Source organism: Phycodurus eques, chromosome 3 (genome assembly GCF_024500275.1).
Source record: "Phycodurus eques isolate BA_2022a chromosome 3, UOR_Pequ_1.1, whole genome shotgun sequence".
Taxonomy (NCBI): Eukaryota; Metazoa; Chordata; class Actinopteri; order Syngnathiformes; family Syngnathidae; genus Phycodurus; species Phycodurus eques.
Genome location: NC_084527.1, coordinates 27,438,193 through 27,465,314, shown reverse-complemented (window position 1 = coordinate 27,465,314; position 27,122 = coordinate 27,438,193). Strand labels below are relative to the sequence as shown.

Sequence of the window (27,122 nt, the reverse complement as noted above, 5' to 3'; positions counted from 1 at the left end):
TTTTTCATGCAACTATTCTGAAATAATGAATTTTAAAATGTGTTACTGTCGGTTAGTGATAGACTTATGTACACATTTTATTTTGAATTTGTGAGTATATAATCTCCGTTCTTATCCTTGGATTTTCTCAAAAGCCTTTACCTTATCAAACTCTATGTTTGATTTTAATCTTTTTGAAAAACTTTTTTTTTTTTTTATTTAATGTAAAGTGCATTTTTGATAAATTATTATTATTATAGCGAGTTTGCATTTTCTTCAGAAATTCCAAATGACTTTTTTCTGGATTTATTTATATTTGTACAGTCTAGGCAAAACAAAATGGCCTGGCTAATTTGTACACTGAAAAAAAAGTCCTTTGAATTTACTTAATTCAAACATGAGTCAAAATGGTTTAAAATAGCATATTGTTTTGATTATCTTTTAGGAAAAATGGGAGATTACATCAGTTTACCACATTTTGATCAGGTGCAACTGTAAATTTAGTACTTTTTGTCAGTATTCTGTCTCAGCTTCCTTAAGTCCAGTGGTACCTTGACTTATGAGTGCTCCGTCCTACGAAATGTTTGAGTTTTGAGCCGTCGCTTGGTCGATGTTTTGCTTTGTGCTGCGAGACAAAACGAGCGTGCTTCAGATACACTGCAGCTGGAGAGAGGTGGAAAACAAAAGGAAAAGCCACATCATGCTTCCTTTTCTCACATTTATTAAGTACAAACAGTCAAACACACTGATGGATGTCATTGTGTGACATTCAGCTTAATTACACCCTGTTTATTTCTTTGCATTCTCTTTTATGAAGGTTTTATATTTTAGCGTGTTTACCGTGCTGTTTTATTTGCATGCAAACAAACATGCAACAAACATTGTGGTTGTTGTAGGGGACTGGAACTGATTGAAAAGCATTTCAATGAGGGAAATGTATTTGATGTTGTACGAGTAAATTCAGTTAAGCGCTTGGTCAAGGGAAGAATTAAACTATGTCAAGGTCGGATTATTCAAGAAAAGGCACTGTTCTAATTTGGCTTCCACATCCTATAATGTGTAAACTAGAGAACACAAATGTACCATTTATTTTTTTGTAACTCATGATTGCAAGATGATTTGAATTCAATATTTGTCAAAGAAACGCACATCATGGGTCAGTTCGCCGCTAGGAAAAAAAAAAATAAAGAAGTAAATTTACAAATGATATCGAATTGGCACCTATTTCGACACATTAGTAGCTTCGTTGATAAGTGTGTCTCCTGAAAGGCATCATTTGTCGCCGTTGGACTTGATTACCCGCCGCCCTCCTGCAACCATCCCGCTGCGGTCGGCTCAGCATCAGCTGCGGGCCGGCGGCAGTGCGCACCAGGCGCCTGACGCTTCTCCAGACCTCCGCTTCCTGATCAGACAAAAACGCGTTACACAAGCTGCAGTCAATAGCGCGCATGCGGGCTGCATGGTGACGCTCTAACTGGTGTTTGAATCGGATTCCAAATAATACAATTGGCTGCTAGATGAAAGCTCAATAAAAGGAATCTTTTTTTTAATTAACTTACAAAAATTTCAATTCAAATGTTTCAAAATGTTATATTTTAAGGTGAATGTTAAAAGGCGAAACCTATAAGCCAATGTTAAAAGTTGCATGAATTAAAATAAAATAGCATGAAATTGTTTGGGAGCAATCCCAAGCAAATCAGAAAGGTATACAATCAATTAGTCTGAATTTAAATGAGTGGAAACATTATTTAACCTTTGACACCTTTACAAGCCATTAAACAGTCAGAGGTCAGGCTCCCTCAGGCATCCTTTTCCCCTGCTTCCCCTTCAATGGCAGCTGTTTTCAAGGCAAAAAAAAAATAAATAAATGCATTATTTAAAATGAAACATTAGGATGAGTTTCCCTTTGTATCATGACAGACACAAGGCTCCCCCCCCCCCCCCCCCCCCGACCCCCAAGTAAGCTTAACCTTGACGACAAAGCGTTCCTCATACGTATATGAGGAAATGCCTGTATAGATAGGCGGCAGTCTTACTCTGGAAATGTTACCAAATCTGTCCCATTAAACACGAACAATGGTGTCCTTTTAGGGCACGCTTGGGGGAATGTACAACACAACAACATGTTTCCTTTGGTGGAAGCACCAATATACAGTACAATTGCAGCCACTCTTTATATTGTATTTAGAGTGTAGGGAAAATTACTTTGGAAATGTAGTTGGTTACAATCACCCTGTTGAAAATGTCATAGTTGTATAACTATTTCAATTACTTTCTCAGAGTAATATAACTAATTACCTTTGTCTTGATTTTGAAAGGATGCATCAACAGGACCCTTGGATATTTCTTCGAAAAAAAAGTGCATTCAAACCATATATCCTTATTTTTGGAATTAACACCATCTTTGTTCTTTACACAAACTGATAACAAAACATGATGAGGTGTAAATACATTATAAAGAAATTTGTTTGTTGCATTATATATGACATCATATGGAAAACCGCCATATCATACCATGTTAACCTAATTTACACAATTTAGATTTGTTTTGGTTTTTTGATCAGTAATGTAATGGATTGCAGTTACATACATTTTGGAATTGAATTATGTCATGTTTGTATTCATTTATGAACTACTGTATTTCCTATCTATCTATCTATCTTTTCAATGGAAGCTCCAGACAAAAACGCGGTTGGAATAATTGGAATTTAATATTCACTTTACAGACACAGAACAGTCATTCTGCTTCATTTAGTTTTCTTTGAATTGCTGCAAGTCAGTGCCATGGTACAAGCTTGTCAGAGGGGCTCAAAATGTTCACGTTTGATGATCAAATCTGTTTTTTGGGGGTTTTTTTGGTTTGTTTTTTTCCTCCTCCTCAAACCAAAACATTTTGATGTGTGTGTCCACAGCCTTTGCGATGAGCTCAGCATGCAAACGTGTCACCTACCTACAAGGGTGAGGGATTATATAACGTATGGCTTTTTTTGGAAAGCATTAGAAACAAGGCAAATCAAAAAGTGCATTCAACACAAGAAAAAAAAGATTCAATTCCAGTCTGTGATCAAACGTGTTCTCCTCAGCCTGCCGGCTCAGTGACTGTACTGCTCAGATTGGCCGATGCGAAGCAACGACCGTTGAGTTCAAAGGTCACAGGAGACCTCTTTCAGGGCTTAACTCAGGTGTCCATGCTTCCTGCAGAGATTCTTTAAATAAATACAGCAGGGTTTATTTAGCAGAAAGGAGTTTCAGTCTGTGAACGGACCCTGCAGGTTGCACGCGGCATCAAAGGTTTCAAGGCTGCCTGGCTCCATTCCCACAATGCAGTGCACCGTCAGCAGTCATTATCTGGGCCCATAGTCGTAGTTTGCGGGCCCGCTGGTGGCCGAGTACATGTTAGCTGTGGCTGGGTTCATGTGGTGGTGGTACGTGTGCCCTCTGATGCTGGGTAAAGGATAAGGGGACGGCCTGGTCTTGGCTCCCAAGTAGTGTTCATAGGTGGTGGGGTACTTGTAGGGGTGGTGGTGCAGGGTGTCCGCGGGTAGAGTGTGAGGGTCAGGCCTGAGGTCATGTGGAGGACTCGGGCGGCCACCGGTGAGCGGCACGGCGTGGAGGCCTCCCGGGACGGGGAGGGCGGGACTGAGGACTCGGGACATCAGCTGGTGAGCCGGGTCAGCGTGCATGGGCGTGCCGCCGGGCTCTCGCTCGTATTCCCGCCTGCTGTCATCTGAAGGAGAAGAACAGCTTGTTACATGAGATGCAATCATACACTATTCACATATATGTTCCCTCGTTATGTTTGGGATTCGCAATTGTGGATTCAGTGCAATTCGGATTTGGTTTCACATATATCGCACAAAGTTCACCGTATCGTGGGATTTTGAGTGTATGCTGTATTTTGTGGTGGTAAAATCAAAACTGTAGAGCCAAAGAAGGATTCAATAAAACACATCACACAAAATAAAATGTACAGTGTCCAGTACTACTATGCATGACTGTATGTTCTAGAGTTTTAAAGGTATTTAAGCGAATAAAAAGGGTTTGAAAGAGTATGGTCGAGGTTAATAGGAGTGTGGGGAAGATTTTAGTAAGAGTCTGGGGAGGTTCATGCAGCCTTAAAATATGTATAAATATATATTTTTTTTAAAATATGTGTCCGCTACTTTGTGGATTTCACCTATTGCGTGGGTGGTCTGGTGGTCACCTAAACCACGATGAACGAGGGTTGACTGTACTGTACAATTGTCATTTTCCTCGATAACGACTGTTGCCGGCCGGGGTTCAGTATAGTTCAGTCACGGCCTGTTTACATTTGAGTTGAATGTTGCACAACATGTCAGAATCATCATGTTGTTGGGGTCTTGACGGGAATTTGTTTTGAAGTGGGGGAACAGTTTTGATGCCCACCAACACATTTGGATGCCCGGGGCCACCGCCCTCTCCGGCCACCACTGTGTAAACGGTATTAATAACTCATACGATGGAGCTATTGTGAATTTTCAGTCGCAGCAACTAGCTATTATTTCTTGAATTAAAGCTGAATCTTCCAAATGCACGCCTTTCTTAAGCTGTAAATTGGACGGCCCACACTGACAGAAGCCGCCTTGGCTTCATGTTGGCCAGAGGACTGGTTGAGCTGGATTGGAACAAAGAGCGAGCTGCAGACCTTTCTCCGTGCCGTTCTGCTGAGGAGGAGATGACATCGGGTTTCTTGTTCTGGCAAACGCACTCATTATTGGCAGGGAGCCTGGCCTGTGATTCCTGGGCCTGCGGGAAGGAAGACGACAGTCATTTCATGAACGGCGAGGCCGCATTTTCTTCAGCATGTTTTATTCAAACGGTATGGAAGTGTGTTCTAACAGCAACGTGTGCGCCTTTGAGTGTTTCTACAACAGCCCATCTTCCATTTTCATGACTAAAAGTCAAGTGAGTCACTCAGATGGTCAGTGATTAATAAGGCTACACTTCAGAGTAATCTGTTTAGTTCAAACTTGAAAGGGGGAAAATGAACAGCATTTGGAAGAAATTGAGTCACTTGTTTCCGTCCCAGATGTGTGGAGAAATTTTGCTAATCTATCATTGAGTGAAAAGCAGCCGATAATCTTTGAAACAATATCCAGCGTTTTCCAAAGCTCACAGCCTTCGTTGTGTACTTTTAGCATGCAAGTTACACTAATCTGGCACCCACGTCGGCTAAAACAAACTACTCAATTATGTCCCTGACGCTTGCAAATGTTCCCTTTCCTTTGGTGCACCTCATAACATGTCAAAAGGACTTTTTGTAAAAGTGTAAACAAAAATGTACCAATCTTCTGGGTCACAGTCCCGGAAGCCCTTTGCAAAAGGGTTGCTGGCTATTTTCAGCTGGGTGATCTGAAATCACAAGAAAATCAAAACAAGCTCCTTAATGCATTTGCAAACAATTTGGAATGACACTAAACAAAACAAAACAAACAAAACACGTTGTTTGAATTTAATTCATTTCCACACGTACATTGGCTGCGCATTATAACATACTTTTTTTCTATTATTTTCAAATTACGGCAGTTTACCACAACCGATGTACATGATCAAATGAAGTAGGTCTACTTTGTTTGCAGTATTTGTGACAGTCCTTTTTAATTTACATCATTTAAACATGCAGATGAGTTGCACATGATTTTTTTTTTTTATTCCTCGAAAGTATACATTAGTTGAGCACGTTTGAATCATGTGCAACCAATGTACTTGTTCAAATTGAGTACATTCAAAGGACTTTTTTTTTTTCTTCAGAGACCATAAACTGTTCCTTTGTATTTCATGTTGCATCTGGATTGAATTACTTTATTAGGACACAATCTCCGTCCTTAAATGTTTTTGTTTTAATCTGTCCTCCTGATAACAGTTATTTGTGAAAACAAATGTAAGCAGATCATGTGTATATGAAAACGGCATTTTAAGCCATAGTTAGTTGAGCTCATACATTTCCATGCAGAATTTGTGAACGGTAAGCCTTTTTTTTTTTTTTTTTTTATAAATATAACTGTTGACTGAACTGGGACCATCTCATTATTTTCTTTATTGCTACGGTTTGTTTTGCAATTGTGCTACTCAGAAATGTCTTATATTTAAACCCCATTAAAAATCAAATGAATGTGTTTTGTCTAATCACTCATACTTTTTTTTTTTTTAAGAATATGTACACTTATGAGCACAACTGAACACTTCTAAGTCCACTTACACAGTGAATGAATTCAATTGGACCGTTCGATTTTGTAAACACAGTGCAGTTGTTTACATATAAATCGATGTGATCAAACGTCAACGTAAGAGTTCAATTATTATTTCTCTTTTCAATTAGATTATTATTTGTAAGTCAAACAAAGCAGTGTTATCCGATTCATATTAATACAGCTTCTTGGAAGCCAAAGGGTAAAAAAATAATAATAATAATAATAAAATAAAGTTTGTTTGAAGTTGACAATCAGTTACAGACGCGCATTATTTGTAAGGACTTTATTACCCGATGGTTCTGGTACGCCGTGACCGCCGTGAAGCGAGTTTCCTCGAACACAAACGTTTTGTAATTCTCCTCCGCGTATTTCTCGCTGTCCTTGCGAGGATCCACGTAGACCACGTGGAACCTGGGCTGGTAGCGGTGCATTGAGTTGAGGATGATCTGGGAGGTGGGGGGAACAAAAACAAAGCAAAAAAAAAAAAAAAAAAAGAAGCATTAGCCCCCTGACCAATAAGAAGGCTCTGATAATAAATTAAAATAAACAAAAACAATAAACAAGGATGTTTAATCAATTGTATTACGCGTGACACAGTTGTATATGTTAGAAAGTTGTAAATGACAAATTGAAATGCTGGAATAAAACATTTCTTTTTTTCTTTTTTTTTTAGACATACATTTACGTATGTTCCTATTTTTCACCGCAGTAACGGGGAGATAGTGGTTAGCACGCCCGTCTCACAGCCGAGATGTTCTGGCTTCGAATCTCGGTTCAATGAGGATAAACGATCAGGGATGAACTCATATTTTGATATATAATCATTTATGGCGGACGGAAAGTTTTTCGAAAATGTAATTATATCGCTTTTCTGTCTCAGGCAAGTGTGTTAATCGAATCTTAAAAAAACAAAAAAAACAAAAAACATGAATAAAATCCACCCCGGATAAATTGTAAATTACATTTTATTTTATTCTGCTGCTGTCGCCCAGCACGGTAAGATGACCCGCCCCCCAAACATAATAAAATAAAATAAAATAAATGTATTTAGCACATGTATTCACATGACTCACGTGTCCGTTATCGTCCAGGAGGTTGTTAGTGAGTTTGAGTTTGTCAAAAGAAACGATCTGCTTCATCCACTGGGCGCCTTTGGCCGGAGAGTCCGGGTGGTAGTGGACCCTGCCGGGGGTCGCCGGGTCAGCTTTGCCCGCCACCAGCCACGAAGAGCTGTGGAACGCGTACCTGCACGCGGAGATGACGAGGCTCGTTCAGCACTCAGTGGCAAATATATTCATATCAATATCGTGCACTATGGTTGTTGTTGTTGGGTTTTTTTTGCATGCATATTAGTGATATTTTCTGACACAATAAACCTAATGCAATTGGTGTGCGCAACTTTTTGCAAATTATGTTGGAGTGAAGTCAGGAGGTTTACCTGTAACGTTTGTCGTCTACTGGCAAGAAGTCCATTAGGAGCATGTAGTCCGCCATTGGATCCATCCCGAATATTTTCACTTGGAAAGTTGGAAACATTCTCCTGGAAGGATCCCAGAAAGTGTACATTAAATTCTCAAGTTGCTGTTTACGCTTGCTTGAAAGTAAACAAACAAAACAAACTAAACAAACAAAAAACAGAGCACGTTTGCACAGAGTCAAAAAAAAAAAACAATTAAGAATAAAGAAAGAAAGAAAGAAAGAAAACAAGAAGCCAACAAATGTGTCCAACACATACATTTCTTCGTGTTTGCATTTATAGAAGAAAAGTCGCAGAAAACAAATCCGAGACTTTCGAGCTGTGGAGGAAATGACGTTCATGATGGAGTTTGTTGTTTTTCAATTTGCTCTTGTGCAATGAGCTTGAAATGAAGTTGTTGCTGTGGTGTCCTGTCCACGTCCACCCCCCCCCCCCCCCACCACCCCCCACCCCCGCCCTCCAACTTGTGATATTTTCCAGACACGTCTAGCCCTCGCAAAATTGGGCCAACTGTTCACTTCTCCGCATTTCCATTTTGTTCTTTCCACGCACGACCAACTGTAACTCCATGACCACACATGTCGTTTTATGACAAAACCATTGCACCCACAAAAGTGCGCGGAGCTGCTCGTGAACTTGCAATGGAATTCTTCCCTCCCTGCGCTTCCTCGACGTCTCTCCGCGCTTGACCAGTCGAACGAGCGGACCAAAGTCCGCGTCGGTGCAACGGATCCCGAAATCGACGCTCAATTTAACGTCACTTGTTGAGCTCGCAAAGTGCCGCTCGTCACACTGCGCCAGCGGCGCAGACGCACTTTCGCTTTGCGCTGGGATAAACCCTTGTTTTCCCCTATATGGCATTCGTATGCAAAAAAAAAAAAAAAAAAAAGAATATCAACACTCTATGAAATGTAATTATTTTTGGAAGATTCAAACAAATTAAAAAGGAAACTGTGAGGCCAATCAAAGAAAGGGGGAAAAAATGTTTAGAAATGTCAAAAGTGTTTATTTATTTATTTATTTGTTTATTTATTTTTAAAAAAGAAGTGCATACTGCACACAAAAAAATCAAAACTGTAATTGACGATACATTTTAGTAAATGAATCAGCTACAAAAATGAGCAGGAACACAACACGCACGCGCTACGCTTGCTTGCTTGCACGGCTCAAACCTCCCAATTGATCACACGCATTTGTGCATAGATTGAAATCAACAATTCAACGCCACAGTCACAGATTAGGAGTGCGGTGCTCCTTAAATAATAACTTCGCTGGTGAAAACGAAGAGTGGTTTAAATAAAGAGCAGGGAAGGGAAAAAAAAAAACACTAAACCTTTGACTCGTGATTTTTTTGTATTATTATTTTTTTTAAATGAATGGGAAAGCACTTGTAGAATACCTCCGTTTTTTAATTTTTTTATTTTTATTTGTATTTTTTTTTACTTCAAGCATGAATGTGCAAACCAAAACGCGTTGGAGGCTCGCGTCCCAAGTAATAGCGACGAGTCGTGCGCGCGGGTCGACTTTGCGCATGACGCGTCTCACCTCCCGGCTTTGGTGACGATCATCTCGGTGCCCAGCTGATTAAACTCGTCCCACAAGGCCTTCATCTCCAGCTGCACGTTAATGTTGGCCACTTTGGGGTTCTTCTTGACCATGCTCTTGCTGTTCGGGGTGGAGCCGGACGAGGACGACGAGCAAGGGGTCCCGGCGGGGTCGCTCGGTGGCGGGGCCGGGCCCGGGTAGCCGTAGTTGGGCTGAGCGGCCGGGCAGGGCTCAAAGTGGGCCACTTCGTGTTGGCTGTAAGGGTCCCCGGGGGAGGGGGAGAGGTGGTAGCCCCCCGGGGTGTTGAGGCTGCTCAGACTGCTGGTGGTGAAGGCTGCAACATCGCAAAAATGGGACAGCTGCGTCAGCCACGGGCTGGAAATGGCTGAAATCATCCCAGAAAGATTGGATTTACTTCATATGTCTTGCCAACAAGACATATCACACGCACACACAGAGAGAAATCAAAATACAGGACAAATGAGTTCCAAATGAGGATGTCTTTCAATGTTTCCCTTTCGGCTTGTCCGAAATCCCCGAGGTTAGCCTCCGCTGCCAGCCGAACTGTGCGCGCATGCAAACACGCGTCCAAAGTCGATCCTGCAATCTTTTCTTTCTTTGTGTCGATCGTGCGTTTCGGTGCCGCTGTGCGTGCGTGCGTGCGTGCGTGCGTGCGTGTGTGTGTGCGTTCCAATGCAAGGCCGCCTGCTCTCTCTTATCTGGCCAGGAGGGCCTCCCCTTCGCGATAAAACCGGTTCTTATTTCTATTTAGATAAGGAACCGCAGGTAATGTGCCTTTTCCTCGCCTCGTGAAGAGACTGATTGACACAGAAGTGCGCCCGTTCTTTTTCACGCGCTTTCCGGCACCCAGTCCGCTTTTGGATAAGGCCCGCATCACCACCACCCCCCCCCCCCCCCCCCCACCCCCCCGTTGAGAAAACAAAAAACAAAAACAAAACAAAACTCAATAGGAGGTGAGCGGTGCAAACGAGCGACTGGGTGAACACACACTGATTTACTTGAATAAACAAACGGACAGCAGTTGAATGTTGCTTCGAGGGCAAATCATTGCAACATTCTTTTCTCTTGCTTTCTTTGTATTTTCTCACGCATGTTTCATTGTGCCTCCATTGAAAATGTACTTGATGGAGAAAGTGAAGCAACATTTTAGCGGATTATTATTATTATTATTTTAATGGATCGATTGGTCCGTTAAAAAAAAATCAATAATATATTAGGTTATGTACTGCGAGGTATGTATTTGTTCAATCGATTTTCACTAAACTCAATAGAGAGGGGACATAAGTCCGAAGGTTGGGAAAAAAACATATTAGCGCAATGTACCAGATGTTTTTTTTTGTTTTGTTTTGTTTTTTGCATGTTCCTAAATTGGAGTGATGGATGATGATTATCTTTATTTAAATTATTATTATTATTATTTTTTAAAATCAGCATGTTGAAAGCAGTTCGTGCGAACCATCTTCTGCGTGCCATGACCGTGTCACGTAATCCCATTTGAACAATGGGCCTCCAATAGTTGTGACTGTGGAATCCAAACAAGTTTTGGCTCATACGGTGACTATGAATGTGACGTTTCGTCGTGCGCGATGAGATCATCAACAAAACTCGTTTACCTTCCATTTCCCGGGTCACGGTGCTGTAATGCATCGTGCAGCAGCTGCGCTTGTTCGCGTCTGGTTTGTCCGGGCCAGCGCTCCGCTTGTCGAACGCCGCGTTTCCTGCTCGTTCTGCAGCGCAAATCAGAGAGGCAATACTGAAAGCATTTGCCCTGGGAGACAGGGGACCACCGTCGTCCATAGGCAGGGGGCTCGAGTTGGGGGAAAGTCGTGCCTACTCCTCCTCCGCCGCCGCCGCCGCCGCCGCCGACGCGTCCCCCCTTCTCCAGAAGGCTGCGCAAAAAGGCGAAGAACATGCGCAAAAAAAAAAAAAGGTTCTCACATGCCCAAAGTCTGCTTGGAAAGTATTCCCGGTGCTACGGTGAACGCGCCCGAGCTTCCGCGCAGATCGGGAGCTTCATTTAAAGACCCTGGAAAGGGAAGGAAAAGGGTCCCGGTGTCAAACCATCGCTGATCCGCTTTCCGCGTTTGTGCTCGGTGCGCGCGGTGGCGTGTGTTGTCACGCGAGGGCTGCCCGCCCGCCCGCCTGCACGCCTGCACGAGAATGTCAGAAAGCAGCCACTGCGGGAGCCACATCCACATCCGCGCCTCCCCCTGCGCGCGCGCAGAGTTTGATTTGAATAAGAGCTTGTCACTCATTTGGCTGGCGTCCACGTCACTGCAATGTCCAGCTGAATGCGTGCGACACAGTACAAACAAACGACATTTTCAAACAGGGAACTCTTCCTGCTGAAAGGAGCAAAAAAATAATAATAAAAAAAAAGCTGCGAAATATCAACGTATTTATCACATCATGTACAAGCTGTTTTATACATTGCACATACGTTGCCCTTGTTTCTTGTTTTCATCACAGAGGACCTTTGTCAATTTGCATTGACTTTTTCCATTGCCGTAATATCGCTCCGTTCACAGAACGGAAATATTCCTCGGAATTTACAGCAGCTGCACACGCTAAATGATGTTATTATTTTCGATGAAAAGAGGGGACAATTATGTCCGTTTGACACATTTTAATCACGTGCAACCGAAAATGAAGTACGTTTATTCTTTTTCTTTTTCTTTTTTTTTTGGGGGGGGGGGGGGTGGTTAAAGAGCAGTGCGTGGCATCAAATTCGTACATACTGTTGTCAAATACATATATGTTCTCCTTTTTAAATATCGACTGGAGTCCTCTTGTCATAGTCCACATGTTATCGCACATCCTCATTTCAAGACACTTTCAGAAGCTGTTGAACTTCTCACGGTAACTACTTTCTTTTCTCAATTAGAACTGCGCATCCTTTATGAACCTCGAGTTTCAAATGAGCAACTGAATTTGCTCTCATTTTCGCGCCTTTGCACGCACCGCTCGCCGAGCATGTCAGGAAAACACACCAAATCATTCCAAAGTACAAGAAACATCTTATCTCACTCCTCCACAAAGCTGCACGGAAATTAAAAATATCTCCAGCTAACTAATAAACACATTAAAAGAAGAACAATTCTCAGGTGGCTCAAATAGACTGTAATATATAGTTTGATTTAACAAACAAAATAACATGCCGAGACGCTTTATTCATGCAGTGCTCATAATGATAATGCTCGCCTGTTTCATATTTATCTGCTTAAAGCCACTGCGGTGGGATGTGCAACGCGTGGCAGTCCGTTAAACCCCTTTTTTTTTTTTTTTCTTTTCCTTCCTTAAAACACGCGTGGCACCTCGGAGGGAGCTGGACTTGACCTCTTGCCCCCTTCGCGTCGCCTGGCGGCTTCTCAGCGCGTCTGTGTTCATCTTCGGCGTCCACCGCGCGATGTGTTTTGTTGGATATTAACCGGATCGAGTCCGATTTACACGAGGTCACCGAATTGACGCGACAGCGGGGGTCTAATGGGATAAAGCAGTTAGAGGATTAGCTCTATTTATTTTGGATGCTTCTCCGTAGGAGGCTGCAGAGAGCGTCAACAAACCACCACACTCTGTTAGATAGTTAGCTATTGGAAGAGTGTATTAAAAGAAAAAGGTCCTTTTTAATTGTTTGTATTGAACATATTTTATTGCGCGCATTAGTCTAATAAACAACAACAATAACAGTAGTAATAACAACCGCGCCTGGTTATTCTAAACACTGAGGAGTAAAGTTTACACTCCATTTCCCCCCCTCCCCCCCCCCCCCCCCCGCTTAAAACAATAATAGGACATTTGTATTAGAGAGTGACATGATACTTTCAATTATGAAATATTTCCATTACAATCATGACCTGTTTTATTTAATTATTTGTTTACCCTCTTGTTTTTTCCCCTGTTTCTCTTTGATGACATTTAGGCGTTGTTAATGCACGTCGGGTTATGGCTAACAATTCAGTTTAAAAGGGAAACATGAGAGTTTTCTATGATTCCACTCGATCTTTATGGTCGTTTGTATCTCTGCAGTGGTGAAACTTTAGCAAAATCATACCAAAACCGAAAATACAAATACAAAATTAAAAAAGCCCGTGATCGTCATCTATTTCAAAGTATGACAATGTGCTTTTTAAGCATTTTAATTCCTCATAATTCAGTGAAACATGGGCGTTAAACTGGTGATTTACTCATACATTACAAAATTTGCTCAGCACAATCCTGCTCGAAAACAACTTGGATGCAGAGGACTAACCTATTTTTTGTGTGTGTTTTTTTTGGGCGTGCGCAGTTACGCACGACAATGAACGAAGCATATTTCAACGGGAAACCCGATTTGGAATATTTTTCTTTCCCGTTTCTTCCCAACTGTGACGAGCTGTCGCCTTCCCTCGCGTTGTCTTTTATAAGAGAGGCCGGCAGACATTGGTTCTCCCGTGTGCGTCTTGTTGTGGTAACATGACAGATACCATTCATGCCTCATTAAATGGCACAAATCTCGTAAACGTCAAGGCTCGTTGGCTGCTAGTTTTTTTTTTTATAAAACCAGAAATGTCTCATGAAAGACACCGAATGGGAGGGCCTAAACTCCGTCGGTCGTTCACTCCTCTCTCACAATTTATAATACCCATTTTGTCATTTTCACCTCTTTAAATGAACGCGTGTCCATCTGACGCCTGTCAGATAATAAAGGTTGCAATTTTCGCATAAAGCGAGGCGACGTGCTCCACAGATATAACCCGAGCCTATCCAAATATTAGTCCGCATCCCAGAATTAGCAGGAGAGGAAGTGAACAGTTGACCGCTGACAGAAGAGGTCCTGGGGTGTCCCCACTCTCCGCGGGGATGGATGAAATACACGCAGGTATGCTGCATGAGTGGAAATATCTGCCGCCCCCCCATTGGGTGATCAGCTTGGAAAAGAACTCAATGAGCAGCAATCACGTCCAGTGAAAGGCCAGTTCGTTTCAGTCGACTGACTCTCTTGGGAGGAAAATAATCGGATTCGTAAACTTTCATTAAAGGCATTTAAAAAATTTGCATTTTTTTTTTTTTTCAAACTCAGACAAACCCAAAACAAAAACTTTTACTTTCCTGTTGTTTGCTTCTCAAATGAACTGCATTAAGAACATTTTAATTCACCATGAAAGTAAAGAAAAATGAAAAAGAAAATGTCCATAGAGAAAATCAACACGACTTCGGATGAATACTGATTTTACATTGAGCCTGTTTATTTTTCCCTTCTTTGCTTTTTTTTTTTTTTTTTTTTTTTTTTAGTTTTTCAATGTTCATGCTAATATCGCTTTAAGTCTGCTCTTCTGTAAATTATTAAATTATATGATTGTAGACAGCATTCGTACACAAACTCAAATGATTGTTATTGTTAAAAACGACATGCAAGCTTGAATCAGACGACTGCATAAAAAATATGTGATAATATTGCCGGTACTAAACCCCACGCACGAAAAAAAAAAAAAAAAAAATCACTGAACATATTTTAGTTTGAGATGTTCTGGGAAAACTGTAGGCCACGCCCGTCCTGTTTGGAAGAACAATTTTTCGTCATTTCTGTGGAAAAAGAGGACAGAAATGAAACGGGGAAAATGGCCTGAAACACATTTCCTTGTTGGCATATAAAGGTGGCTTTCCTGTTCAGCTAGTTCTCTTTGTATTTTTGGGGAGTTCATCATAAAAGGACATGTGCATAAAAAAAAAAAAAAAAAAAAAACCCACAATGGAAATGAAAACAATGGCTGAACAAAGGTGAAGATCATCATCCCCTGGTGCCCGTTCCAGGCAAATTCCATCATATATTCCCACACATCGATATGATGTGGATACTATATGGGTCATTTTCACATCATTTGATAAATAACGATACAGTAAATACACTTGTAAAAAAAATACATATCGAATTGTGCAAGTTTATTTTTTTTTTTAATGCCACCTTGGTTTTAAATGTGTAAATGTCTCCAGTGCTGAAACAGCCACACTGGCCGTCCTATTTTCAAAACGTTATTGATGATTTAAAATATTAGGCATTCATAGTAAAGGCAATCCTTTATTGACAAAGAAAATGTGGTGGGTCGTTGAGATACCCCCCCCCCCCTCTTTTTTTTTTTTTTTTTTTTTTTTTTTTTAAATATAACGGTAAAGACTAAAATACATAACGGTAAAGACATTAACAGCTTAATAAAAATCGCGTGAGTTGCACAATTTACATGCGTCGCCCTTCAAATTCTGCGGATACAAGTGGCTAAATGATCCTCACTGCTCAGTAAACCCGTTACGCTCTTGTCTTTACACAATTGTAATAACGCTAAAGACATGCAATAGTTCTGACATGTTCATGAACCCCATCCCCCCCCTCCCCAAAAGGAACTCTGAAGACACAAAGGCGCATTTGTGTTAGTTGTCATGGAAAAGGCATATTAAGCATAATGAGAAAACTCCTTATACGTCCAAAAATGGAATTATCATCAAACTTTATTTCGGACACCTCACCATAAAGACAACTTGGCATTAAAAGTTTGAAAAATATTACTTTCAAATGTGTTTTCTTCCCCTAGAAACAATTCTGACAATTTTGCTGATGGATAACAACTGACAATAATTCAAATATTCATATCAGTCAAATTAATTGATTTTCAAAAGGAAATTTGAAATGATTTGAAAATGTCCCATACATCTGAATAGTTTTAAGACTACTGATAGCTAGTCGTGCATATTGACTAACACACCAAAATTATAGGCTATTCCAACACAAGAAATATTTCATATAGCGTCTATGCAATCTAACCTCGCCATCGGTCTCATTCAATCAAACAGAAAAATGAATAAGGAAATGTGCAAAAAGTTAACATTGCGCTTTGCAGATACCTGGCCGTATGTTTTTTATTTTGGAGGGCGTGGGCGGGTCCTCTTTCCACACGTATCGTGCCTGCCAGCTGCCAAGTGTGCCCTTCAACAGGCTTCAAGCTGCTGCTGCCACACTCCATACCACACTTGGGCCAAGACTCTGTTTATATTCATCTAGCAGTAGGCTAAAGTCAGGATCATGTAAATGACTGATTTAGACTAAGACATTTTGTTTCGTGTTTTTAATCAGGACGGTGAATTGCACTTTTTCAAAAGAATACAGCACCTATTTTGCAGTCGGTCGTGTGTGTGTGTGTGTGTGCGCGTGTGTGTGTTTATGTGCGTCCGTGCGGTGGGGTGGGGTGGGGTGGGGTGGGGAGCAGAGGTGTCTCGAGTGAGATCACTTTTCACAATCAGTCCTTCTCTTTCCCCTTCGCTCTTTGTTTTAAAACTGGGAAGCTCTTAGCTTTTGAAAAAGTATCCTTTTCCTATCTGCTGCACAGCGGCCCCAGACGTCATCACCTGGCGTCTTTCCGCAGCCCGATTGGAACGCCGGTAAATAGCCGGCATTCCTGCCACAAAGGGCCGATGATGTGGGCCGGTGGGCCTGGGGTCTCTGTGATCGCCCCAAATTAATTAGGGCCTTTCTTGTGCCTAAGCAACGTCCGGGGGCCTTTGTCTCTCGAATACGCCTTAAGCCTGTTATTCAATGCGAGGGCAGAGTCTATAAATATATATTATAAATATGTTACTGCCTGCTTTGCTCGTGCCTGTGATCCTAAATAGACTCGAGTGGAGGAAAGAAGCGGACCTCCAGTCTTGCCCTCGCTCCTTATCTGCTCCCCACTGGCCTGGTATTTATTTGAATACGAGAAGGCCCGCTTGTTGTTTCTGGCCGAGGGGGCTCGGGGCTGAGAAACCTCCCATTCTCCCCCCGCCCCCCTCATGTCTCTCAACCCCCGTCAAGTTCTTCCATCCCGCCATTCCTGAATCACTCGCTCCATCTATCCTTCCTGGGCCATCCTGGCTTGTTCACTCCTCACCAGCCTCTCCCTTCGTGAACTTGAACTGCAGACCTCTGGTCGGACGCCAGCACAGGCTGGCGGACTCCGCATATGTATGGGTACATATCCTAGTAAGCTCTGGCCCTCCAGAGCTTAATAACCGTGTTAGATGCAGCCAAACCAGAAAGGTGGTTAGAGCGTGCACGTTTCCTTCCAAATACTTGAGCGAGTGAGTGAATATTTCCTTTAAAACCACTGCTGTCTCTAAACGTTCCTTTCAAGAACAAACCATATTTGCCCGCTCAGTGGATTCCTTTGGCCCGATCGAATAGAGACTTAGGATTCCCCCTGCAGTAAAACTCTACTTCTTTAAACACTGAAGATGTTCTAACATGCCAATTTTCTTACTGACATCATCAGTCTGCTCTGAGCAGCAGGAAGTGGCTAACGTGTCCATTAGAGTGGGGCCCCAAACCCAGACAGTGAAATTAAGGGATCAGTAGCGTGTAGAGATTTGACCTTGAAGAATGCCAACTCCAAACCCCCGTGTGGAAATGCAGAGGGGACAGGAAAGTGAGCTATAAGGCAACTTTTTGTTTGGGCGTACAGAAGACTTCAGTTGCGAGGGGGTTGGGGTGGCGGCGTTGGTCCTTTCTTGGCTCGTCTTCTTAGCAGGAAGTCCCAGAGGAGGCAAACAATGTGCAGGATGGAGTCGGTACCAAACCTTGGAATGTACACCCTCATAATCGTATGGAGCTCAGCCCTTGATGATAGCGTACAAGGACACTCTTTCCTTTGGAAGAAACGATACACTGCGTTGTTTGATGGACGAGAACATCTTGGAGGTCTCAAAAATGCTTTTGAAGCAGTGATGATGATATGCTTTCCAGGCACTGGGTCATTTCACTGTTCTTGTTTCCGAATGCGATTCTGCAAAAAGCTGCAACTTTCGAAAGTGTTTCGCACTTTCTCGGATTTTCTTGTGAAATTTTGGAGAAATGTGGTGGAGAAATATGATAAAGGCCAAAAAGAAATGGCCACACACACACACACACACATTTCCTATCTTTGCTCTCTGATCACCAAGCATACCACCACCCACACTCTCTGTTCCAGCAGTTGAATTTACCTCTATGACGTAACGCATGTATGGTGTAATGTCATGTATTATGTAAATATGTATCTATGTCACATTGTATTTTGTTGGGTGTGTATTAGTATTTGCTTTTATTTTGCTTTGCTGTACTCTGCTGTCTGCAGCCAGGTTGGCATTGCAAATTAGAATGTGTTCTCAATTGCTTTATCTGGATAAACAAAGATGAAAAATCAAAATACACATATGCATACGCACATACATGTTTCCAAGTGTGCTATTCACAATCCTTAGAAGCTGTTTACTAATTGGAGGTTTTTAATTATGGATTGACATCTTTTCTTTTTCATAAAAGGTCTTTGAAAATATTGACATTCATCTGAACTGTGCAAAACTCGAAAACCTTGGTTTTGTTTAGACGGGGTTGAAGGCCTGCTTTAGCTCACGCAAGTGTTATTCTACGGTATGTCTTGTCCTCAACCAATCAGAATGCATTCTGAGCTGCCTGATGCTGATTACTGCGATTCATCATGTTAGTTGCTCCAAGCCACCACATGTTTGTTTTGATCTCTTCATGTCCAGCTCAGTGACAGTGAAAGATGAGGGAGCATGTGGCCAAGAAGGCACTCCGCCACGGAAAGCCGCACTCCGAGGAGCATTTGGAAGTCCTAGCATGGATGGAAGCACAATGGGTCTGGTCCAGCTCGGAGCTCCATGTCAGGGCTGAGAAAGAACGAACTTAAGAGGGCCAAAGAGGGTGGGGGGCGTGGGGGGACTTGACTTAGCTAATTGCAGACCCGAAAGTGTAACTCTAGGTGATGCGGGGATTTAGGCATGTTGACTTGTGTTCACTGGGGGACTAAACTGACACTCGGTTCCCCCAGAGCGGACAGTTCCTGAAACCTCCTGGAGTTGGCTGGGGGGTCCGGGTCACATTCGGAGGCCAGACCACATGACCAGCTCCTCTAAAACAAGCACTGCTGTGTCCGCAATGTCAAACACTTCCTCCATCGGCATCCATTAGCCTGTTCTCGAGGTGGCGAGGAACATTTGAGGAAAACGAAGGAAAACAAAGGATCTGGAGATTATGTGGCTTTTGCATAATGAAAATGTTCCCTCGCCTATCACTCTCTTGCCTAAAAAAAAAATACTGAAGGGCTCCATTAGGGCATATTGAATATGTTTTCACATTAAGAGTAATATTGATAATTATTAGAAAAAAAACATTAAAATGGTTAAATTGTATCATTTTTATCTTTTGTTGTAATTTCGCCACAGTATTTGGTGTTCTGGATAGTTTTCAGTTGAATGAATGTATGTAATGGATATAGTCTGTGAAAATGGTGTGGAGGCATTTAACGCAACTCAAGGCCAGATAATTAAACATTTAAAAAAATATATATTTGTAGACATTATTTTTGAAACGTATTAATAGGGACAGACCATTTACTGCAAACGAAATGTGCGATGGAAAATGAATTGAACTGAATGAAGTGAACAGGATGTACAGTCCTGATCCTTTTTCAAATCACACACAATATTCTATATTTCTTGCCAATGTTTAACACTTCTATCATAAAAAAATATTTGTACAACATGATCTTGTCGATGTACAATTTCAAGTATAGAACTCACAATGAAGGATGCTTCAGTGATTCTCCAAAGTGAATTTTCTCTTCTTCCGTCACCCTTTCACAAAGATATTCCACAGGCCCCTATGTTCCTGTAGATTCTATGGGAAATGAAGCAAGCAATGCAGGCGAACGTAACTCTCACTCTCGTACCTGCAGCGACCTCCCTGTGAGGCTTGCGCCGAAAGGAACAAAATGCAAGTGAAACTTGTGTTTAAGTGTAATTTCTCAGCTCATTATTAATCTTGACCGTCGTCCTAAAGGTGAGTCTCCCACTGCTGTCATTTTTCAACAAGGCCCAAAATAATCATATTTACTAGGACACATCCTCACTTGCTGAATTATCTGTGACTGTATTGTAGTCCCAAATACCAAATGTGTATGAAGGAACAAGGGTTATTATTATTATTTACACATGGATGAAAGTTAATGTAATGATGCTCTATGATTCCCTACCTGGAAAAGTAACATTGAGAAAAACTCTTTAAAAAATGGTGAATGTACTGATGGGACGAGTCAATCCAGATTAAAGTACAGCGAAAACACCAATGTATGTAACAGGACTAAATTTTATTGTATGAAAATACTCACTAGATTTCTTGCTTCATGTACCTGTGCTAGACCAGGATGACTGAAAACAGTGTGTATATGATTATATAGGTGTGTGTGTACGTGTGTGTGTGTGTGTAAAACGCAGGTCTTGTAAAAAAGCTTTAGCTCCCCTTTGTGGTTTGCCGGTGTAAGAGCAGGGGGAGATGGTGGGCATCTGGGCACAAGAACCATACATACCCTTTGGCCCTTGAATAGGAGGGACTAACTTCTCAAAGTGCTACTATTGCCTGAATTACAGAATGCTTCAACATCAGACCCAATTCTTCCCTGCTTACTGCATCTACAGAACCATGACAGAGGAGGAGGACAGAGGAGGAGAACACGAGACTAACCTGAATAGTGAAACAATAAAACAGCAACAGTGAGAAATGGCAGGTGAATCTATCTAATCATGGAGGTCATTTGGCTGTAGGCTCTTTGGTACAAGCTTCTGTTTTGGGTGAACTGTGGTGGTGCGTCGCTTCAGAGGCAGCCTAATGCAGGATCATGTGTCTGCGTCCATAACAAATGCTTGGTTGGAGTGCATAAGGAGCTTCAGATGGCATGTGCCCCCCTCTGGCCACTTCATCGGCCTTCTCCCTTGAAATATTTAACTGACATTTCTCAGTGGGTGGTAGCACGGAAACATGAACACATGCAATCACATTGATGGATTTATAGCATACCGGCCACGATATTGAGCACACTTTCCCTAATGAGATTCGTGTGTGTGTTGCATCCGTGATGCATCAAATGTCGACACTAAATGATTAAAGATAAGAACACTCAGTGCTGTCATTATCAGATAAAGATTAATTAGAGATTAATGAGATTAAGTCCGGGGCACAGTGAAAGATTGGTTATCACATCTGCCTCACAGTTCCGAGGGCCAGGGTTCAAATCCCGGACCCGCCTGTGTGGAGTTTGCATGTTCTCCCCGTGCCTACGTGGGTTTTCTCCGGGCACTCCGGTTTCCTCCCACATCGCAAAAACATGCGTGGTAGGTTGATTGAAGACTAAATTGCCCGTATGTGTGAATGTGAGTGCGAATGGTTGTCTGTTTATATGTGCTATGCGATCGGCTGGCGACCAGTTCGGGGTGTACCCCGCCTCTCGCCCGAAGATAGCTGGGATAGGCTCCAGCACGCCCATGACCCTAGTGAGGAGAAGCGGCAGAGAAAATGGATGGATGGATGGAGATTAAGTCCCTGCAAAGTAAAAAATAAAAATGTTTTATACATTTGACACACCACAAAGAATAATGTTGTTAACAAGCCTGCCAAAGTTGAATGAATAAAAAAATGTCCAAGTACATAAACTCAGGATTCAAAATGGTAAAAAAAAGAGATGTTCTTTCAGGTATCACAGGCTGTGGGTGTGTCTGCTGAATATGATGAAAACACGTCGCGCTAAACTTTCATCTGTCAATTAGTTTGTACATGTAGCATATGCCTACACATCCATTCGTGAAAATACTGTATATCCACTTAAAGCATTCGACTATACTGTATCTCAGTGAGGACCTGGGGTCGTGGCATGGAAAGGGCCCGTTTGTTAAATTCAAACCCGTGCTGTGATGGAAGATTTGCTACCATACGAAGCAGGTTTAGCCTACCACATCAACACCTGCACAGCTAACGTTAGCAGCAAAGACGTAGCGAGCCATCGCAGAATTCTTCACCAAACTTGAGAACACCTCGCGTATGAGTAAGTCTGAGACCGACAGGCTAACTAATGTACTTTTTGATGATGAATAATGTTATTTTTTATGTTCTAATTTACAGCAATATCATTAATATTGTAATTATTTTTAATCTCAAACAGATTTAATCTCAAAGCAACATCGGTCTTCGACACTTGTTTATTGCTTAGTAAAGTTTTGAATATGTTAAGTTCAGCACTTCACGACCCTATGTTTTCTCATCTTCTACTTATATGGAGACTGACAAAAGAACACAGCAGTATTTCTCCTGGTGGTTGAAACTAAAGTTTGTAGTCAGCACTCTAAGACTACTCTCACTCTCAGATGCAGTGGCATGTCTTAAGTCTGTTAAAAACAATAAATGACTTTATAAAGCTATATGTACAAAGGTTATATATATTATATTTGATCTGCCACAATAATATCATCATTTTAAATGAAAATATCTCAAGTTGAGGGCTGTTGTCAGTATTTTGTAGGTGAGATTAAGAAAGAGATTAATTAGATCAATTAATTACAGATCGTAATTAATCGCTCATTTTTTTCAATTGCTTGACAGCACAAATTTAAACACCTACTTTCTGCTAGTTATAAACCTCACAATGCATTGCGTTTCAGTATATTATGGTAGCCCGATTAACACAAAATACCTAACACTTTTTAAAATAATGACGCCAAGCTGTTCTGTGTATTGTGGGCTCATCTTTGGGGTGAAGGCATAGCATATGTATTTATTGTGGTTACAGTTTTCATTGGTGTTGGATTACACCATAGAAATGTTGGTAATACTTTACCATTATGTAGCCATTGAGTATATTAAGGTGACAAATAATATATGACTGAAATGACGTTAACAATATATAGTGTAATACATAATAAATTGTCTCATTTGAAATGAGAAAAATGTTGGCATGATAAAAAGCATAACGTCACATACACAGGCAACCATTTGCAGATCAGAGATGTTTGGTGTTGACTCTTTGAAGCTGTCGCTGCTTGTTTACTGATGCAAATTAGCGGTAGGCAACCTGTAGATGAGCAGAGAGCGGAGCAGTCTTTGAAAGAGTTCTTAACTTATTTCTCTTCCTCCCTACTTCTATGCATTCAGACACAAAGAAAGAGTGCTTTCACTCAAGATCACCAGTCAGACGTGGACTACTTAAAATACACTGACTGGCCCAAGGCATCTGGGTGGGAAAATGCAGGATTTTTCATGCATTTATTTATGACCACAAGTACAACTGACCACTTCATTAGAAACCTTAAGAATCTAACGAGATTCAGTACAATACAGTACATCCATCCAAAATTCTGCCAGTAATTAGTAGAATGGCACAGTAGTGCGCACACTTCCACCGAGGATCAATTTTCAATCCTAATTAGGATCAGCATATTAGGTAACCACTTCCTGTCCATGTCTTCTTCTTCTTCTCACATTTTTTTTATGATTTAAGATTTATGTAGTTTACCTGACATAACTGGCAGTGTCAGTTTGGATTTTTAGAAATATATTTAGTCGTTAATGAAAAAAAAACCTCACGCCTGCACTAGCTTTGCTGTTTGAATGACCTTGTTTTACACAATAATTTGGGACATTGACATAAAAATGTAAGTGTAAAATGAGCAGAACAGATAATACCAAAAATACACAACTGATTTACTCTAAACTTTGTTAGATGGGTTGCGCATGGCCAAGGAAAAACCTACCGGTATTCAATTTTGGTGAGGGTCTTAAAAAAGGAATTTATTACAATACATCGAGGGTACCAGAGGGGCTCAACCCCTGATTCATAACGTCACCTCCTGTCTGCTTGTACCCTGCTAACTAACAAACTGATGGACAAACTAAAAAACTAACACAGCATCTCCAGTGTGTGGGTGGATCACCTCACCAGGGAGGCACCAAGAGGCATCCTAACCAGATGACCGAGCTACCTCATGTGACTCCTCTCGCCATGTGAGAGAAGGCCATGGCCTCAGATTTGAAGGTGCTGTTCCAATTGCTTCACACTTGGCCTGTGAATTTCTCCAGTGACCGTTGAAGACTGCAGCTCAATGAAGCCAATAGAACCACATCATCTGTAAAAAGCAGAGACATAATACTGAGGCAACCAAACCCGACCTCTTCAGTGCCTTGGCTGCACCTTCAAAGTCTGTCCATAAAGGTTAGTAAAAGATGCTGACAAAGGGCAGAGACTAGCTGTCACAGGAAAGGAATCTGACTTACTGCCGGCAGTGTAACCCAAAATCTGACACCGGTCCTACTCGGACCAAACATCCCATATTAGGGGGACTGGTATCCCATACTCCTGGAGCACCCTCGGTTCTCTCTGAGGGACATAGTCAAATGTCTTCTTCAAGTCCACAAACACATGTAGCCTGGTTGGGTGAACTTCCATGCATCCTCCTGGACCCTGCTCAAGGTGTAGGGCTGGTCCATTTTTTCATGGCTAGGACAAAAACCACACTACTTCTCCTCAATCTTAGATTTGACTTCCAGATGGAACCTCTGATCCAAAACCCTTGAAGAGACCTCACACCCACCAGCCCCCTTCTTAAAAAGGGGGCCCACCACCCCGGTCTACCGTTCTAGAGGCACTGTCTCCGATGTCTAAGTATTCTCCCCACTAATTCACAACATCCTGAGGTCAGCAGCACCCCATCCCCACTATACACAATATTTATGATGCACCGTTTCTCCCTTCTGAGCTGCCGGATGGTGGACAAGAATTTCATCGAAGCCGACTGGTGTAGTTCTTCATGGCCTCACTGATCTCCTCCAATGCTCGAGGTTTTGCCACAGTGACTGGCAAAACTGCATTCCACTTGGCTTGCTTGTACCTATCAGCTGTCTCTATATTCCCACAGGCCAAAAAGGCCTGATAGGTCTCCATTTTCAGTTTGACGACATCCCTCACTGTCCACCAACAGATTCGAGGATTTACGCCATGACAGGCGCAGACCATCTTACGGCCACAGCTACACTCAGCCACCTCAAGATTGGAGGTATGAAACATGGCCCACTCGGACGGTCCTGGCCTCCCCCAGGACGTGGTCACAGTTATGTCAGAGATGTGAGTTTTTACTCCTTCTGACAGGGGACTCTGCCAGACGTACCCAGCTGACCCTCAAAATGTATTTAGGTCTGCCATCTTTGCCCCTCTCACCGCTTCGAGTGCCCAAGACATGCAGCCGCAAGTCCGATGACATGACCACAAAGTCGCTCTGCGAACTGTGGCGAGTGCACGGACGGACACCCATACGTTTGAACATGGTGTGTGTTATGGACCATCCGTGACGAGCACAGAAGTCCAATAGCAGAACACGGCTTAGGTTCTGGTCGGCATGACACTCCTCCAAATTACAGCCTTCCAGGTCTCACTGTCATTGCCCATGTGAGCATTGAAGTCCCCAAGCAGAAAGAATCCCCAACAGCAATGTCCTCCAACAAATTCTAATCGCCACCACCAGCTTGTCAGACTCAAACAACAAAATTAGCAAACTTATAGTTTGATCATTTTTTTCAAAAGAACAAATTGAACATATGAGCAGCATTTTACGTTTACAGAATTTGCCTAGTGAGGCTGCTACACCATCATTTCCCTCTTACTGACCCAAACAAAATGGCCTGCCACATTCAGTTGTGTGAGACAAATGCCCTGTGTTGGAGCTGCCATGCAAGGTTGTTGGACCTTGTGGGGAGCACCTCAGGGTTCAGTGCATGTTTACTATGTGGTAGCAAGCTGCTGTGGTTAACAAACACATCTGCACGACATCGTGTGTTGACATTTCTCTCCAACAAAAGTATTGTTCATTGTGGTAAGCAGTTACATGTGATGTGAACTAACAATATAAAATGACGTTAATAATAGTAATTCGTTTTATCTGGATACGTAATAAACTTGAACGGGTTCCTTCCTTAAGTTGTGTGGAAAGTGGCTAAACAGTTTTGTGTAATCTACGGAGCCACTAAGGGGACACGGAAGAAAAAAAGCATATTTTGTTTGTGTGCAAAATCTGTGTGCGAGATCTCAGTTGCACTGAACAGACAGACCGAAGCACAGACACGAACAATGGAGCCCACTGATCTGTGAGGCAGGTAAAATTCAAAAGAATTTTACATTGACAATGGCCTAAAACACAAAGACATCAAATCAGTGTTTGCCAGTAAACATGGTTCACAAATCAGTAAGATACATTTGAAGCAACTGCTTCACAAAAAAAAAAAAAAAAAAAAAACACACTTTTGTCAGAAAACAGACTGTGACTTGGAGGTCTTGGTGGAATTTCTTAGCAACCAAAAATAAGTCTCTTATTTTTTTCTGCCTTTGACTTTTTTTCCTTTTCACATACATTTAGTGACTTAGTAGCTAACTGTGTTTACTGTCAAGCGCCGATTGGATGTTTGTATGTTTTAGGCCAATCAAAGTAAAACTATGACGCTCCTCCACGGCTGCGCTCCATCGTTCTTGTTCTTATCTTAGAGGGTCTTTGGTAATACTTCCCAGTACCGAGGAGGGTATGAATACATAAACTCCTTGGTAGAGTTCAAAACATGTATTGTCCCACTTAGGTCAGCTAATACCATTAAGTCTACATTTTGAATATATGTGTCCATAGTGGTTGAGTTTATTTTTAAGCTTTGAAGGCACCTCATTACGGCATAACTGTGGACGTGGATTATTTGTGATTACCACACCAAAGTTACCCACCATCACCGGACACTGTATACCCCCATTTCCTTGTAACAGCCGTGAGTGTCACTCACTTAGAAAAGTGTGAGCGTTTGTGTGCGCGTGCACGTGTGTGTGTGTGTGCGCATGTGTGTTTGTGACTGTTTGCATTAGAGTGAGTAAACAGGGTTCAGGTTACTTCTTAAGGCTTATCCATGATATTAATTTCAATTTAAAAGTGGAAAAATGCCATATGGATGACAAATATTTGGCAGCACCGGAATGGTTAGTTTTCATGTACAGTGAGGGGTCAACTCATGTTTCGTTACATGATAATGCTCA

The 27,122-nt window shown here is 41.9% G+C and overlaps 1 protein-coding gene across 2 annotated transcripts; it reads right to left on the bottom strand.

The window, feature by feature from the left end:
• Positions 1-2,666: 2,666 nt before the first annotated feature.
• On the bottom strand, positions 2,667-11,404 carry tbx1 (T-box transcription factor 1). Of its 2 annotated transcripts, none has more exons than XM_061672966.1 (8): positions 10,848-11,404; positions 9,214-9,598; positions 7,630-7,731; positions 7,265-7,436; positions 6,482-6,637; positions 5,285-5,352; positions 4,646-4,746; positions 2,667-3,706 (listed from the first exon to the last, which is right to left on the bottom strand). In XM_061672966.1, exons 1-8 carry the CDS (start codon positions 11,029-11,031, stop codon positions 3,324-3,326), a joined length of 1,551 nt encoding a protein of 516 aa, XP_061528950.1. In that variant the 5' UTR covers positions 11,032-11,404; the 3' UTR covers positions 2,667-3,323. The 2 variants fall into 2 exon arrangements, with proteins under 2 accessions (XP_061528950.1, XP_061528951.1); XM_061672967.1 differs by having other exon boundaries at positions 9,214-9,547.
• Between the last annotated feature and the right edge of the window lie 15,718 nt (positions 11,405-27,122).